Genomic DNA, 15,916 nt, shown 5'->3' on the forward strand with positions numbered 1-15,916 from the left:
CAGGGGCTGCGAAAGGGGAGGAGGGAGTTATCGTGTAAGGGATTTGGAGTTCTAGTTTGGGAAGATGGAAAGTCCTGGGGGTGGATGGTGATGATGGCTGCCCAACAATGTGAATGTACTTAGTTGCCACTGAACTGACACTTAAATATGGTTAAAATGGCAATTTTTATGTTATTTATATTTTACCACAATTTTTTAAAAAGGTGATCATACATCCCAGCTTATCTAGAGCAGTTTCCATTTCTATGTTTGGCCTGGCATACTCAGTGGCTCGGTGGTAAAGAATCCACCTGCCAATGTAGGAGACTCAAGAGACACGGGTTCAATCCCTGGGTTGGGAAGATCCCCTGGAGTAGGAAATGGCAACCCGCTTCAGCATTCTTGCCTGGAAAACTGCATGGACTGAGGAGCCTGGTAGGCTATGTTCCATGAGGTCACAAAGAGTCAGACATGACTAAGCACACATGCCTATACATATTCAATATTAGGAAACTTCTTTCTTCTTCTTTTTTAAAAAATTTTTTGGCCACGGCACGCAGCATGCTGGATCTTAAGTTTCCCGACCTGGGATCAACCCTCGGTTCCTGCACTGGAAGCAGAGTCTTAACCACTGGACCACCGGAGAAATCCTCCCCCGTCCTCTTAGTTAAGACCTTGCGATCGTGTCCCAGGTGGGACAATAAACAGTAAGAACTCCCTGAGGTCACATAACTAACTTTTCAGTGTCATCTCAGCACATGGCAGAGGCATGCCTCTCATCCCGAACTGTCTAAGTCCAAAACGCATGCCTTTCACCACCTCACATCCTACTGAAAGCTACAATGATTTTCCCTTTGCCTGCTTCGTTTTCTGTCTGTTGGCTTACACAGAGTTTTGATGTGCTAACTACTTGCTAAGAAACACATATCACCTTAATGCTAATATCCAAAATGCTTAGATTTTTGAAGTCGGGGTGGGCAAAGAATGGAAAAGAACATTACAGACAGACAGACAATGTCTTCGGTGGAGCCCAACAGATCTTTTGTCCCCAGAATGGTGCCCGGGGTGTTAAAACTTCCCCAGGCGGCAGCACTGGAGGCTGTTGCATGCACTGCACAACAGAGGTTTGCTGTTTTGTTAGTCGCTCAGTCGTGTCCAACTCTTTGTGACCCCACAGACTGAAGCCCACGAGGCTCTTCTGTCCATGGGATTCTCCAGGCAAGAATACTGGAGTGGGTTGCCATGCCCTCCTCCAGGGGATCTTCCTGACCCAGGGATCAAACCCAGGTCTGACGCGCTGCAGGCAAATTGTTTACTGTCTGAGCCACCAGAGAGGCTGATACTAAACAAATACCAACATCAGCCACTCTGTGATTCAGCTGGTGCAGGGTGAGCAACAGCTGACAAATACACAGCCCAGGGCAGCTGCTTTGCCAGGAAGTGAACACCCATTTGGCTTCCCTGATGGCTCAGAGGGTAAAGCATCTGCCTGCAATGCAGGAGACCTGGGTTTGATCCCTGGGTTGGGAAGATGCCCTGGAGAAGGAAATGGCAGCCCATTCCAGTACTCTTGCCTGGAAAATCCCATGGACGGAGGAGCCGGGTAGGCTACAGTCCGTAGGGTTGCAAAGAGTCGGACACGACTGAGCGAGTTCACTTCACTTCAACACCCATTTGATTAACACCCATTCACTTTGTCTTTGACCAAAAAGATTCCACTGAAGCTCTTTCTAAGCTCGAGAGAGACGGCAGCAAGTGTTTCTGTCCATAGGGACTTCCAGGTCATACACACAGACTGAACTATGATCCCAGCTGCACCACTCTCGGTGCCTGGGACAGATGGTCAAAGTCTCTGATCTTATGTGTCAAAACCCCTTCTTCATAGGTTACTGTGAGGCTTGAGCTTTTGTCTGGAGCACACACATCAAGAAGGGCGCTTCTGCTCAGCACCCAGCATGAACCCCCATAAATATTATTACCTAGAACACAGAGGGTAAGACGACTTGATTCTCAGATCCTAAAGAGTGTTTTTATTCTCTCCCCCTCTGACCCAAACAGTCACTAGCAAAGTCAAATAAAGAATGCTTGCATGCCTGGATGGGAGAGGAGTTTGGGGGAGTATGGATACGTGCATATGTATAGCTGAGTCCCTTCACTGTTCACCTGAAACTACCAACATTGTTCATTAATCGGCTATACCCTAATACAGAATAAAATGTTTAAAAAAAAAAAAAAGAATGCTTACATTCAACAACCTGGATCATCTGCATCCTAAACAAAGAGGCCTTTTGAGACGCCCAGAATTATCTAGAGAATCACTTCCATTTTCCACTGTTATTTTGCTCCTTGACGCTTGACTTGAAACTTAGAGTCCTATCGCCAGCTGTAGCCAGTGTTCACCCACTTGCAGAGAAGTCAGAGGGCCTGACCAGAGCAAGCCCCACCCAGCAAGTGAAGACTTGGAGGGAGTCATGCAGAGCCCAGCCAGAACATCCCACCTCCAAGTGCTTCCAAGTAATGTGGCTGGTACCCAGTCAACTCAACCCTCTCTCCACCTCCTCACATCCTCCGACCAGACATTCCACTTAACTCTCTTTTGTCCTTTCTTTCAGTACCAGGGATATGACAGGCTGAGCGTATAATCCAGACGTTGCAAACAAACCCCCGGGAACATCTGTCACTCTTTTAAACATTTTATAGGAACTGTTTACAATGCCTGGCAACACTCTGCCAGTAGGGAGTCCTGACACGCAGGAAGAACAAACAAACTGTAAACAGGAACATTTTATGTTTTTGCCTGTAAAGTTTTGAAGAACAATAACATACAGCCCATTCCCTGGGGCTCAGCAGAGGGAGATTTTCAAGTTTTCACAGGATCCCTTGAACCACATAGCATCTGGTGCTCACGTGGCTCCCGCCAGTGCGTAAACACTACTTCACTCAGTGATAGAAGCTCATCATCAGAAAGAGGTACATTTCCGAGCACGTAATTATTTAATAGATTTAAAAACAAGCCTAGCATTTCTATCACCGACTGTGCCAAATAAACATTACCTATTTTGAACCAAAATAGTCCTTAATCATGTTTATGAGAACGGTTTGATTTTCAGCACTCGCATTCTTAATGAAAAATGTAAGTATTTTTGAACAGAGTAAAAAATCTTAAAGCCATGCACAAACTCCTAAAAGATCTATTACTGAACCATCGAAAGAGGCACCAAATAACAAGACAAGAGAACACTAAACAACAAAGGGCTAAGAAGAAACACGATGAAGAATCTTGGAACTAATAAAACCGAAACACTTGGTTGGAGTCTTAACCAGCTGTACTTAACCAGTCTTAACCAGCGTGTAGATCCATAATGTGGGAAAGGTGGATTTTGACAGGGACCACTTTCTGAACGTCGGTCACAATCCCCAAACCAAACACAGTTCTCGTCCCACTGTGAGCCTGCTTTTCACATCACTGGTTTCAAAAAGTCACAGAAATAGACATTGGATAGATTCCGCCCATGCATTTTGAAATCTTCATGGAATCACAGACATTATCTAGTCCTCTCTTACAACTTCAATCATGGTGCTCATTAAATTTTACGTCTCTAGATTCACGAAGTCCAGATTCAGATCCTGGCTCCATATTTCAATGGTGTGACCTTGAACAAGTTGATTCAAAACGAAATAACAATGGCATCCACCTCACAGCTGTTGTGTAGAAGACAATGTATGCCAAGCAGCTGAACAGCGCTTGGCACAGTTTTCATTATTATCTTGGAGGGCAGGGTCAGTCAGTATGACTAGAATTATTTATACAAAACAAATAAGGTGCAATGATATTTCATTAACCATTATTAGGCCCCCTGGAATACAGAGTGTTATATGAAGTATACAGCTAGGTTAATGAGAATGACCATAGGACAATGATTTATTGACATGATTTTGTGGTTGTTTACTATTTAAAAAAATTTTTTTGGTGGTTTGGAATGTGGGGTGTTAGTTCCCCAACCAGGGATTAAACACACACCCCCCTCCATTCAAAACACACTGGACCGCCAGGGAAGTCCCTATTCTTTCTTAGTTAAGCATAAAATATTTTCCAAAATTAAAGACGAGAGCAAAATTTTTCCACTACTTGGAGGTCTGTAAATGTGTCAGTTCTGCTGTCTTCAAGCTTTTGAAGGCGTGTGTAAATGAAAGTGGATTGTGTTAGAATTAAATAGTGTTACTATTTCATTTTCTGACACTGCAAATAACTTTAAATTCAGGCCATGTTTCATTATTTGTCCTCCTATATATTGTCTCTTCTGATTTTTTTTCCACTTTGGGACAACACTACAAATTTAGCCATAGCCCTAAACTCATAGCCCTTCTCCCACCAGCTCCAGATTTAGTAAGGGAATGTAGGTGATACACACACTGTTTTGAAATTACTCTTCAATTTTCAGAGAATTCCAAGTACAGACGTTCCTAGGTGTTTCACGCTATTGCTACTCAAGGAAAAACACAATGTTCAATTTTCCTTAATGCCTTGCTTGAGTTTCTAAACTGTCCTCATGCAAAAATATCTAGGATTCCTTATTCCTTCGTAGGTGGAATTTGTTTTTCTCTCAAAAAACGAAAATCCTCTATTTTATTAAAATTTGTGCCAATTTTATCCTGCATGAAAAAGAAAATAAGCAATAGATACACCCACCACCAGATTTCTACTTCTACCTTCTAAATTCACAGTTAGTTCGTTTTCAATCCTATTGAACAAGGTAACAATAATATTGAGTAGTAGTCTGTATTCTTGTCTGGAGAATCCCGTGGACAGAGGAGCCTGGTGGGCTGCTGTCCATGGGGTCACACAGAGTCGGACACAACTGAAGCAACTTAGCATGCATGCACTGGAGAAGGAAATGCCAACCCAATCCAGTGTTCTTGCCTGGACAATCCCAGGGACAGAGGAGCCTGGTGGGCTGCCATCTATGGGGTTGCACAGAGTCAGACATGACTGAAGCAACTCAGCAGCAGCGGCAGCAGTCTGTATCGTTAAGTATATAAGCCCATAAACATATTTTGTTTAGCTGACACATGCTCAATGTGAGCTATCATTTAATAATCTGAACATTTTAGATGTAAATTTAGGGCTTTCGTTTCTCTTAAAAATCCAGAGTTCTGGCACTTCCAGATCCACAGTCTCAGCATGGCAAATAACTATCTGGAGATCAGCAGCCGCTCCTCTTAAACACTGTGTGAATTTCCAGTGTTACTCAGTTCTGCAACCTAAAGTGGTTTTCCTAGGTTCTTCCACAAAGGAAGCACTAAGACAATTCCTACATTTTAAATACACATGTACTCTTTGATCCAGTAATTCTACACCTGAAAAAACAACAAAAGATCATATAAGTATATATGGATACCCACTGAGGCATTGCTTCTGCTCCTAACAACAAAAAACCTGAATCAACCTGAATCAATCTAAATAGCAGGGACTGTCTGAATAAATGATGGGAAATCAATGCAAGAGAACAGAGAGCCCCTCAAAACAATAAGGGAAATCTACACATGGTGAAATGGAAATATGTCCAAAATACATTATTAAATGGAAAAAAAACAAAGTACAGAATGATATGTAATATGTGATCCAATCTGTGTAGAGAATGACGCTGGGAAAGATTGAGGGTTAAGAGGAGAAGGGGGCAACAGAGGATGAGATGGTTGGATGGCATCACTGACTCAATGGACGTGACTTTGAGCAAGCTCTGGGAGATGGTAAAGGACAGGAAGCCTGGCGTGCTGCAGTTCAAAGGGTTGCAAAGAGTCAGACACGACTTAGCAACTGAACAACAATCCTTTTAATACGCGTATCATACTTTTGGTAGAAAATAAACTTCTTTTAACCACATGTATATATATTCTTGCCTGGAGAATTCCATGGACAGAGGAACCTTGCAGGCTACAGTGCATGGGTTGCAAAGATTTGGACACGAGAGAGCAACTAACACTTACACTTTCTTTATATATTATGTGTGTATGTGTGTATGTATGTATGTATGTATGTATGTATGTATGTGTGTATGTATGTATGTGCAGATGCCGCTGCTGCTTAGTCACTTCAGTTGTGTCCAACTCCATGCGACCCTATGGACTACAGCCTTCCAGGCTCCTCTGTCCATGGGATTCTCTAGACGATAGTACTAGAGTGAGTTGCCATGCCCCCCTCCAGGGGATCTTCCCATTGCAGGCAGGTTCTTTACCACTGAGCCACCAGGGAAGCCCATATATCTTAAAATACATACTTTATAAACACCTTTATATGTATGGGGCTTCCCTGGTGGCTCAGCTGGTAAAGAATCCATCTGCAATGCGGGAGACATGCAATGCAGGAGACCTGGGTTCGATCCCTGGATTGGGAAGATCCCCTGGAGAAGGGAAAGGCTATCCCCTCCAGTATTCTGGCTTGGAGAATTCCACGAACTCTATAGTCCATGGGGTCACAAAGAGTCAGCCACAACTGAGAGACTTTCACTTTATGTGTATATATGTGTATATATGCGTGTATAGACATAGATATAGTGTGTTAGTCACTTCAGTCATGTTTGACTCTTTGTAATCCCATGGGCTATAGCCTGCCAGGCTCCTCTATCCATGGAATTCTCCAGGCAAGAATACTGGAGTGTATAGCTATTCCCTTCTCCAGGGGATTTTCCTAACGAAGGGATTGAACCCATGTCTCCTGCACTCCTGGCAGACTCTTTACCATCTGAGCCACCAGGGAATATATTTGTATATATATTTTACACCTAAAAAGAAGGAAGCACTATGAACAGACATTTCACATCATTTCATCATCATCATCACATCATGTTGTTGACCGATGGCCTGTCTTGGTTGCAGGGTTTCTTTCTCTAGAGTTAAACTTGACTTTACTTCTTAGGCAAGCCTTCTGGAAGGCCCTTCACACAGGCCCAAGCGCAACACAGAATGACACAATGGCCTCTTTGGAAGCTGTGCTTATTCAGAGCGATTTGCAGCTCACATTGCCTCCTCCACGGATTCTTCAATAGCAAAGGTAAACAGGGCAGAGAAGCTGGAGCTCCTCTGAGAGAGCTGCCAGGCCCAGTGCAAACACCCTTCAAGCCCCTTTCCTAGTTGGCATGAGACCCTGTGGGGGGAGAGGGAGAGGAGTACTATATGTTTCATTTCCCTATTACAGTCACAGTTTTGAGCAGAGTGGGGAAAGAAAAGGGAAAGAAAAGAACTGGTTCCATTCTCACCAGCAGAACCCTAAAATGGCCAGCCCTATACAGTAGGGTAAGGACTCTCTCTTCCCATTAAAGGAAAAACTAGGTCATGCATGCATTCCCGTCCATATGCTTGGGAGGGGCAGCCAGGACGGCTGTTCCTGGCCTAAGCAGCCTGTATGATGTCTTTCGAATGTTGCCAGTGGAGGAGGGGACTGCAGTGGGAGTAAGGGACGCCGGGGGTAGCAGGTGTGTGGCCACTAGTAGGATGTTGGTGGTGCTGCTTTAGTAGCTAAGACATGTCCGACTCTTTTGTGACCCCATGGTCTGTAGCCCGCCAGTTCCTCTGTCTATGGGATTTTCCAGGCGAAAATACCAGAGAGGGTTGCCATTTCCTTCCCCTAGTCTTTGACTTAAGCCCTGTGACCAATATTTTGTAGAAGTGGTCCTCAGCAAGACCCCACAGCCAAGAAAGGATGCTCATCAAAGCCACCGGGGGACTCTTCAGCTACCCTTCCCTCAGGTCTTAAGAACCAGAGGCAATTGTGATTCCTCACTTCTAAGTCTGCTCTGTCCCCCCAAGGTGCCCCAGGTCACACCAGAATAAAAGGGCTGGGACACGTGGCTCTTCTAAGCTATTGGGACTTCCCTGGCAGTCCAGTGGTTACAACTCCTCACTTCCACTGCAGGGGGTGGCAGACTGATCTCTGGGCTGGGGAGCTGAGATCCTACAAGCCATGTGGCCAAAAAAAGAGGTTATCATATCCTGCTACAGCATGTTTTGGAGAAAAAACAATTAATAATCAAAAATATAAAGAAACCTACATAAGAAACAGACCTCCCTTGCCATAACTGCCCCATACACGCACACTCTGGTACTTTACTTCAAAGCAAGAGCCTAGCGTTTTAAATGTCCCTATTCTTCTTGATTACTATAATATACAAAGGAACATATAAAAGTCATATCTAATATAGGTATCTACTAAGAACTAACAGTTGAACACAGAGGTTAGAAAACAGGCTGTATTATATGGAAAAAGACACCTATAATATAACATTATACTGTATTGTTATAGTATATAATACTACTTTTGAAAAAAAAAAGAGAAAGTAAAATATGATCCCTTTTGCTGTTTTCTCTTAATTTATGAAGTCATCTCCTTTTCAATAGTCTAATGTTCCTGTATCAATACCTTTGATTAAAAGTCCATTAAGAGTGATTTCAAGCCTTATCACACAAATCATTTCAAATACGCCAGATACACTATTTGATCAATAAGCACAATTCAAGAAGATAAAACAGAAAAAAAAAAAATTCAGGCTGTATTAATTCAAAACTGGGGATGATGCAAAGTACCCTCCAGCCTTCAGTCTGAATGTTGAATTGTGGCTTGCCAAACAACTGGAAAGCTTAGACATGGACTGGTTAAGCTATTTAAGACCATAAAGTATCTTCATGATCTGAGCAGCACTGCCTTGCTCTTTCCATACAGCTGTAATTTATATCATTAAAGCAACAATTAGAAATCAGTCTTATCTGTGTATTAAGCAGGTATACGAAGACCAGCTATACTTCGTGACTAGATGCTGCTAAAGGGCCTGCCCTTCGTTTCACACATATCATGCTTCATTCTTTTCTCTGTTTCAAGCTGTTCTTCTCTGTCATTGCTCTCTTTTGCTGTGCATTACCATCTGCACACAGCAAGATCTCAAAAGTTGCTTACCTCTGAATCTTTGGCCTGCTGATTGCGAACGACGATCAGGTTGTACAGGACCCTGTCGTCATCTGCCTCTGTGTGGGACACGTCGTGAGGCATACTCCACAAATTCTTCTCATCATCCCTCGCCAGCGTGGCTCCAAACGAAGAATATGGGTTGCTACCACTATGGGATAAGAAAAGGGGGTATAAGGGCTTTGTACTACATATTACATGTAATACATACATCAGGCTTCCCTGGTGGCTCAGTGGTAAAGAATCCACCTGACAATGCAGTTTGATTGACACGTTCAATCTCTGGTCCGGGAGGATACACATGTCACAAAGCAGCCAGGCCCAAGAGCCACAACTATGGGGCCTGTGCTCTGCAACAAGAGGAGCCGCAGACCACAGCCAGAGAGTAGCCCCTGACGTCCACAGCTAGAGCAAAGCTGTGCAGCAACACAGACCCAAAATACTTAACTAAACATATATATACACCACATGTAAGTAACATATAAATTAAAATATATTACATATTGCAGAATGTAATGACAGCTTACGGGGAACAGTGCCACTGGATTTGTGGTCTCCAAAGCAGAAGATTTAACTCTGGGACCAAAGGCAGGTCTCAGTCACTCAGAGCTTGGTGTGCAGAATTTTATTTAAAGTGACAGGACAAAGAAAGATTCTGACATAGACATCAGAAGTGGGTAGAAAGAGTACCCGCCTCACTAGTTTAGCGGGGCCTTATACACTTTTCTGCTAGCTGCTAAGAACAGAAAAAAAATACCTCAAGGCTGTGAGAATTTTGCCCAGACTGTTTCCCATAACATACATCCTAGGATGACATCAGCATGAGATTAGCCAGAAGAAACAGGTTAACTCAGAGCTCAAGGCTGTGAAAGTTTTTACCCAGATTTTCTCCCATAACATACATCCAAAGCTCAAAAAAAGGCAGGTCCTTGAACAAGAGATACTGCTGCCTATGAGGCCTACTTGTCTAAGGCAAAAGAGTGTGAAAAAGAATGTTCACCTCTTCCTTAAAGGGGCCTTAGGCTTGGACTTCTTATCAACCTGCCTGTTAACTCTCCTTAATGCTTAGCGCTCCTTGGAAGAAAAGCTATAACCAACCTAGAGGGCACACTAAAAAGCAGAGACACCACTTTGCCAACAAAGGTCTGTCTAATCAATGCTATGTTTTTTCCAGTGGTCATGTATGGATGTGAGAGTTGGACCATAAAGAAAGCTGAGTGCCAAAGAATTGATGCTTTTGAACTGTGGTGTTGGAGAAGACGCTTTAGAGTCCCTTGGACTGCAAGATCAAACCAGTCAATCCTAAAGGAAATCAGTCCTGAATATTCATTGGAAGGACTGATGCTGAAGCTCAAGCTCCAATACTTTGGCCGCCTGATGTGGAGAACTGACTCATTGGAAAGGACCCTGATGCTGGGAAAAACTGAAGGCAGAAGCAGGAGGGGACAAGAGAGGATGAGGTGGTTGGATGGCATCACCGACTCGATGGACATGAGTTTGAGCAAGCTCCGGGCGTTGGTGATGGACAGGGAAGCCTGGTGTGCTGCAGTCCATGGGATGGCAAAGAGTTGGACACGACTGAGTGACTGAACTGAACTGAACTGAAGTTAACTCTTTCAGTAACATATAACAGTTGTGGTGGGAGGGTTCACCTGTTGTGGAGCACGGGCTCTAGAGCACAGTGGTGCTAGTGGTAAAGAACTCGCCAGCCAGTGCAGGAGACTGAGAGACAGGGGTTTGAACCTGGATCAGGAAGATCCCCTGGAGGAGGGCACGGCAACCCACTCCAGAATTCTTGCCTGGAAAATCCCATGGACAGAGGAGCCTGGTGGGCTGCAGTCCACAGGGTCGCAAAGAGTCAGACACGACTAAAGCGACTTAGCATGCACACACAACATATAAATATATATTCCAAGCAAAAGAATCTGCACTGTTTTTAATAATGAAACATAACACAACAGAACAATTAAAAAATCACTTTTAAAACAACAGAGGACAGCTAAAATAGGATACCTGGCAGAGGTAATCTTACCATGTTAAACATGAAATTATCATGAATACCCTGACAGCTAAGATAAAAAAAAAAAGGAATTCCAATGAGGAATGTTATTCTCATGTGATTAAAAGAAGCAAACAATTAATATGAAGAGATGAAATTTTTACCGGTTCTTAATTCAAGGAAATAAGAGTGAATTCAAAGTACAATGGTATGTATTAATATTATCTATCAAATTTCTTACAACAAGAAAATTAAGTAATAAACATGCACATCTGAATACTTTCAATAAGCAGTACTCGATGTTGAGTAAGGATTTCAGGAGCCACATGCTGACACCTGGGTCATGATTTACCCTTTATGAGGCAGTATCTATGTTTACAAGGAGCTGAGTGGCAGAGTGTCATACCTAGGACATGCTTATACAAAGACCTGGTTAACTTCTGTGGGACTGGTCAGGTTGGGTCACGGGGTCATCCCCTTCGTCTGATGTTAATAATATGTACAAGTCCCTGACTCCACGTTACTCACAGGGCTTATAAAATTGTGAGCAACACAAACGTGGTCCCTATCCTTGGACCTTGGAGTCTAGGGAGGGACACAGAGTAATGAATGATCACATGACAATCTAATTAAAAGCAGTGTAAGTGCTACAAAGGGGGAGTTCACGGAGCTGTGAGAGGCAGTTAGAGTTAGTCAAGTCGCTCAGTTGTGTCCGAATCTTTGCGACCCCATGGGCTGTAGCCCACCAGGCTCCTCCGTCCATGGGATTCTCCAGGCAAGAATACTGGAGTGGGCTGCCATTTCCTTCTCCAGGGGATCTTCCTGACCCAGGGATTGAACCCAGGTCTCCCGCATTAGAGGCAGACGCTTTAACCTCTGAGCCACCAGGGAAGCAGCTTCCCTGCTGCTGTGAGAGGCAGTAGGGGTAGGCATTAGGTAGGCGTTGTGGAAAAGGGATTTACATGAGTTTTAAGCTGAAAGACAAGAAAGAGAGTTTCAAAAAAGGAAATGGCATGTTCAAAGGCCCTGGGGTGGACTGAGGCAGGGTGAAGGTAGGAAAAGAAGGGGGATGTTGGCTCGTGAGTGAAAGAGAAGCTGAGGAGACAGCTGGGGCCAGATACTCTTGGCTCTGCAGGCCGTACTCTCTAACATTCTCTAGAAATGTGGTCTTTATATTCCTAGGAGCTAGGTAAGATGCAGGAGGGCTTTAAGCAGGACTGTAATGTGACATGATCAATACTACACCTTTAAAGATTTTTCCGGCTAACTTATACAAAGAACGTGGCATCTGATACCATCACTCCATGGCAAATACAAGGGAAAAAGTGGAAACAGTGACAGATTTTCTTTTCTTGGGCTCCAAAATCATTGCAGATGGTAACTACAGCCATGAAATTAAAAGACACTTGCTCCTTGGAAGAAAAGCTATGACAAACCTAGACAATATATTAAAAAGCAGAGATATTACTTTGCCAACAAAGGTCAGTATAGTTAAAGCTATGGTCTTTCCAATAGTCATGTATGGATGTAAGAGTTGGACCATAAAAAATGCTGAGCACTGAAGAATTGATGCTTTTGAACTGTGGTGTTGGAGAAGACTTTTGAGAGTCCCTTGGACTGCAAGGAGATCAAACCAGTCAATCCTAAAGGAAACCCAATCCTGAACATACACTGGAAGGACTGATGCTGAAGCTGAAGCTCCAGTACTTTGACCACCTTATGTGGAGAGCTGACTCATTGGAAGAGACCCGGATGCTGGGAAAGACTAAAGGCAAAAGGAAAAGGGGGTGGCAGAGGATGAGATGGTTAGATAGCATCACCAACTCAGTGGACATGAATATGAGCAAACTCTGGGAGACAGTGGAGGTCAGAGAAGCCTAGCATGCTGCAGTCGACGGGGTTGAAAAGAGTCGGACACAACACAACGACTGAACAATGACAGCAACAAAGAACACTCAAATTCATAGTCAGAAAGTACCCTGGGGACTTTCCTGGTGGTCCACTGGCTAGAATCCTGGCTCTCAATTCAGGGGATCCAGGTTCTATCCCTGGTCAGGGAATTAGATCTCAGATGCTGCAACTTAGACCCAACCCAGCCAAATAATATATATATATATATATATTTTTTTAATAAAAGAAAGTCATTGGTAGATGAGAAGGGCCAGGAGTGGGAGGAGGTGGGGAAGGGGAAGGGGGTCTTAGCGTTTAGTAAGGACAGTTTCAGTTTAGGAAGGTGAAAAATCCGGGAGATGGATGATGGTGAGAGTTGTACAACAATGTGAATGTACTTAGAGCCACTGAACTGTACAGTCAGATACAGTTAACATGAAAGTGAAAGGCGCTTGGTCGTGTCCAACTCATTGCAGCCCCAGGGACTGTACAGCCCATGGAATTCTCCAGGCAAGAATACTGGAGTGGGTAGCCTGTCTCTTCTCCAGGGGATCTTTCCAACCCAGGAATCAAACCCAGGTCTCCCGCATTGCAGGCAGATTCTTTACCAGCTGAGCCAAGAGGGAAGCCCAAGAATACTGGACTGGGTAGCCTATCCCTTCTCCAGCGGATCTTCCTGACCCAGGAATTGAACCAGGGTCTCATGCATTGCAGGCGGATTCTTTAACTGAGCTATCAGGGAAGACCATGGTTAACACAGTATGCTTTATATTATGTGACTTTTACCACAATTAAAAGAAAAAATCTTCCTGGCTACAGTGTGGAGAATGCTTCAGAGGGGTGAAGAGAGGACCTGAGGGATTCACTAAGATGGAACTGAAGCAACTCAGGTGAGACAGGATAGGTATTACCCTGCATAATCCAGGAGCAGGAGAGAGTAGAAGCTCTCTGGCTTTTCACCTGAACGGTGAGTGATGCCCTCGTCTGAGGCAGAGCTACAGTGCCCCACAGCCACAGGGTGGCCAGCACGTCTGCAGGTGTGACAGGAGCGAATGGCAAAGGAGGACAGACAGTGGGCGCTTGATAAGCAGACAGCATCTGGGAAGGAAGGATAAAAGAAACGGACAACTGGGCTGAAGGTGATGTTAAGGCTTAAACCAACATGAAATATTCAGAAGTTGGCACTAACGAGATATTGCAACAGAAAGCAAAGTTTGGGTCTCCCAATTGGTGTTCAGCACAGGAACCCTCCCAGCCAGGGATGGACTCCAGCACTCGAGTGATGAGGTCTGGGTCAGGCTTGGGAGAGCCAACCACGGCCCGCTCATGAAAACTGGGACACAGAGGGGATGAGAGCTTGGAGCCAAGGTCTACAGGAGGCCAGCTACCTGAATGGATGCTGGAAAGTGCTCTTGAAGTCTCTCCAGTTCAGAAATGCAGGGGTGAGACTGGATAGAGTGATCAGAACTATGGAGAAGGAGCAACTTTCAGGGAGTCGGACACAGCTCAGCCGCAAGATTGTCAGAAACGCCCTGTTTTCCCTTTTGACACTGCAAAAGCTGAACAGAGAGACCCACCACTCGCTCCTTTTAAGAATGATGAGCCAACAAACAGGGAGGCAAATGATGCCTTGGTGCCCATACAAGCTTTACCAAGCATGTCTATCTCATCCATTCATCCATGCATTCACTTATTCAACTGTGTACTGCTACTGGGCTGGATGCTCTAGGAACTCACAAATAAACAGGGCATTGCCCCTGTTGCTGGTGTGACTATAACGCAAGGAGGCAAGTGAATTTTCTTTTTAAGTGCAAACAGAAAGTTGTAGGAACAGAGAGAGAGACACACATTATGTGTGATGAGAAGGAAGTTGAAGAAAGGTTACATGGAGTAAATACTAACCCAGACCTGAGGAGCACACAGCCTTTCTCCAGAGAAGAGAAGCAAAGGGAATGGTGTTCCTGACAGAGGAACACCACCTACAGCATATGGAAACTGCAAGTGTCCGCAGGGTGGGGGAACTCCCAAGTGTTCACGCAGGGCTGACCACACAGGCTCCCAAGGAGGGAAATGGACAGACACGAAAAAAAGGACATGGGGGGTCCGCTGGAGTTCAACTTTGGTTCTGAGAACGGTGAAAAGTTATCGAAGCAATTTTCAGCCTTGTCAGGTCTGAGTTTTACAGCAACAACTCTCGATAAAGAAGGAACATGGCTTAGGAGGCTGTCACAATCAACGGTCACAAGAGGGTAGGTGTGGCTTTCCTGCCGCGGTCTTTCAGTTCCTAGTGTCGGGGGCCTCGGGGCCACTGTGGGGGAGCGGTGGGCCAGGAGATGGGCAGGGCTGCTCGGCAGAGAGAGGAAGATGCCACAAACCAACCACAACCAGAACAGCTGGTTCAAACCTGTAATTCGTGAGAGTTCCAGAGAAGATTCCTTTGGGGCATAGGAAAGGTGGTATTCTATTGCTAAATAAGTCCACGTTTAATTCGAAACATTTTGAGATGCTGGTTGGGGCACGAGTGAAGGAGGGCGCGGGCTTGAGAAATAGAGGTGGGAACAGCAAGCGTGGGTTCCTGCAGCATCAGAGACTCAGCCATGGTTGCCCTATTGACCCCAGATGAGTGACACGGAGGTGGGAGGAGGGGAGTCAGTGCTGACCGCGTGAGGGTGATGCCTTTACGGAGGATGGGAGGAGCCACGGCTGACCTGCACACCTGCAGGACACGCAGAGAGCACTCAGGATCTGGGCTTAGGACCAAGGACAGGGCAGGAGACCTAGATGTGGGGGAAATGCTCATGGATCTCCATCACCGCAGAAGCCAGGGGACCAGAGGAAGCATCTGGGAACAAGGAGGAAGGAAAGCGAGGGAATGAAGAAGGGCCTCAGAGGAATGGAAAAGGAGGCTACAGAGAGCAGGAGAGCCCAGGGAGGGAGAATGCTGGGCAAAGAGGAATTCTCCAGAGCAGGCGGCACCGGACAGCGTCAGAGCGTGAAGAGCATGAACTCCAACATCTTTATGCCTAAACGATTTTGCGGCCAGTAAAACCACACAGCACTTTACCCCAGGCCCTCCACACTCTATCCCTCCC

General features: G+C 45.0%; 1 protein-coding gene across 1 annotated transcript in view; it reads right to left on the minus strand.

The window, feature by feature from the left end:
- The window catches only part of MREG (melanoregulin), a 67,884-nt gene that overhangs the window by 39,869 nt on the left and 12,099 nt on the right, over window positions 1–15,916 (minus strand). Inside the window, exon 2 of the mRNA XM_052636003.1 lies at window positions 8,927–9,086. Coding sequence (XP_052491963.1) covers window positions 8,927–9,086 — 160 coding nt within the window. The remainder of the gene's footprint in view (window positions 1–8,926; window positions 9,087–15,916) is intronic.

This window comes from Budorcas taxicolor, chromosome 2 (assembly GCF_023091745.1).
Source record: "Budorcas taxicolor isolate Tak-1 chromosome 2, Takin1.1, whole genome shotgun sequence".
Classification (NCBI taxonomy): domain Eukaryota; kingdom Metazoa; phylum Chordata; class Mammalia; order Artiodactyla; family Bovidae; genus Budorcas; species Budorcas taxicolor.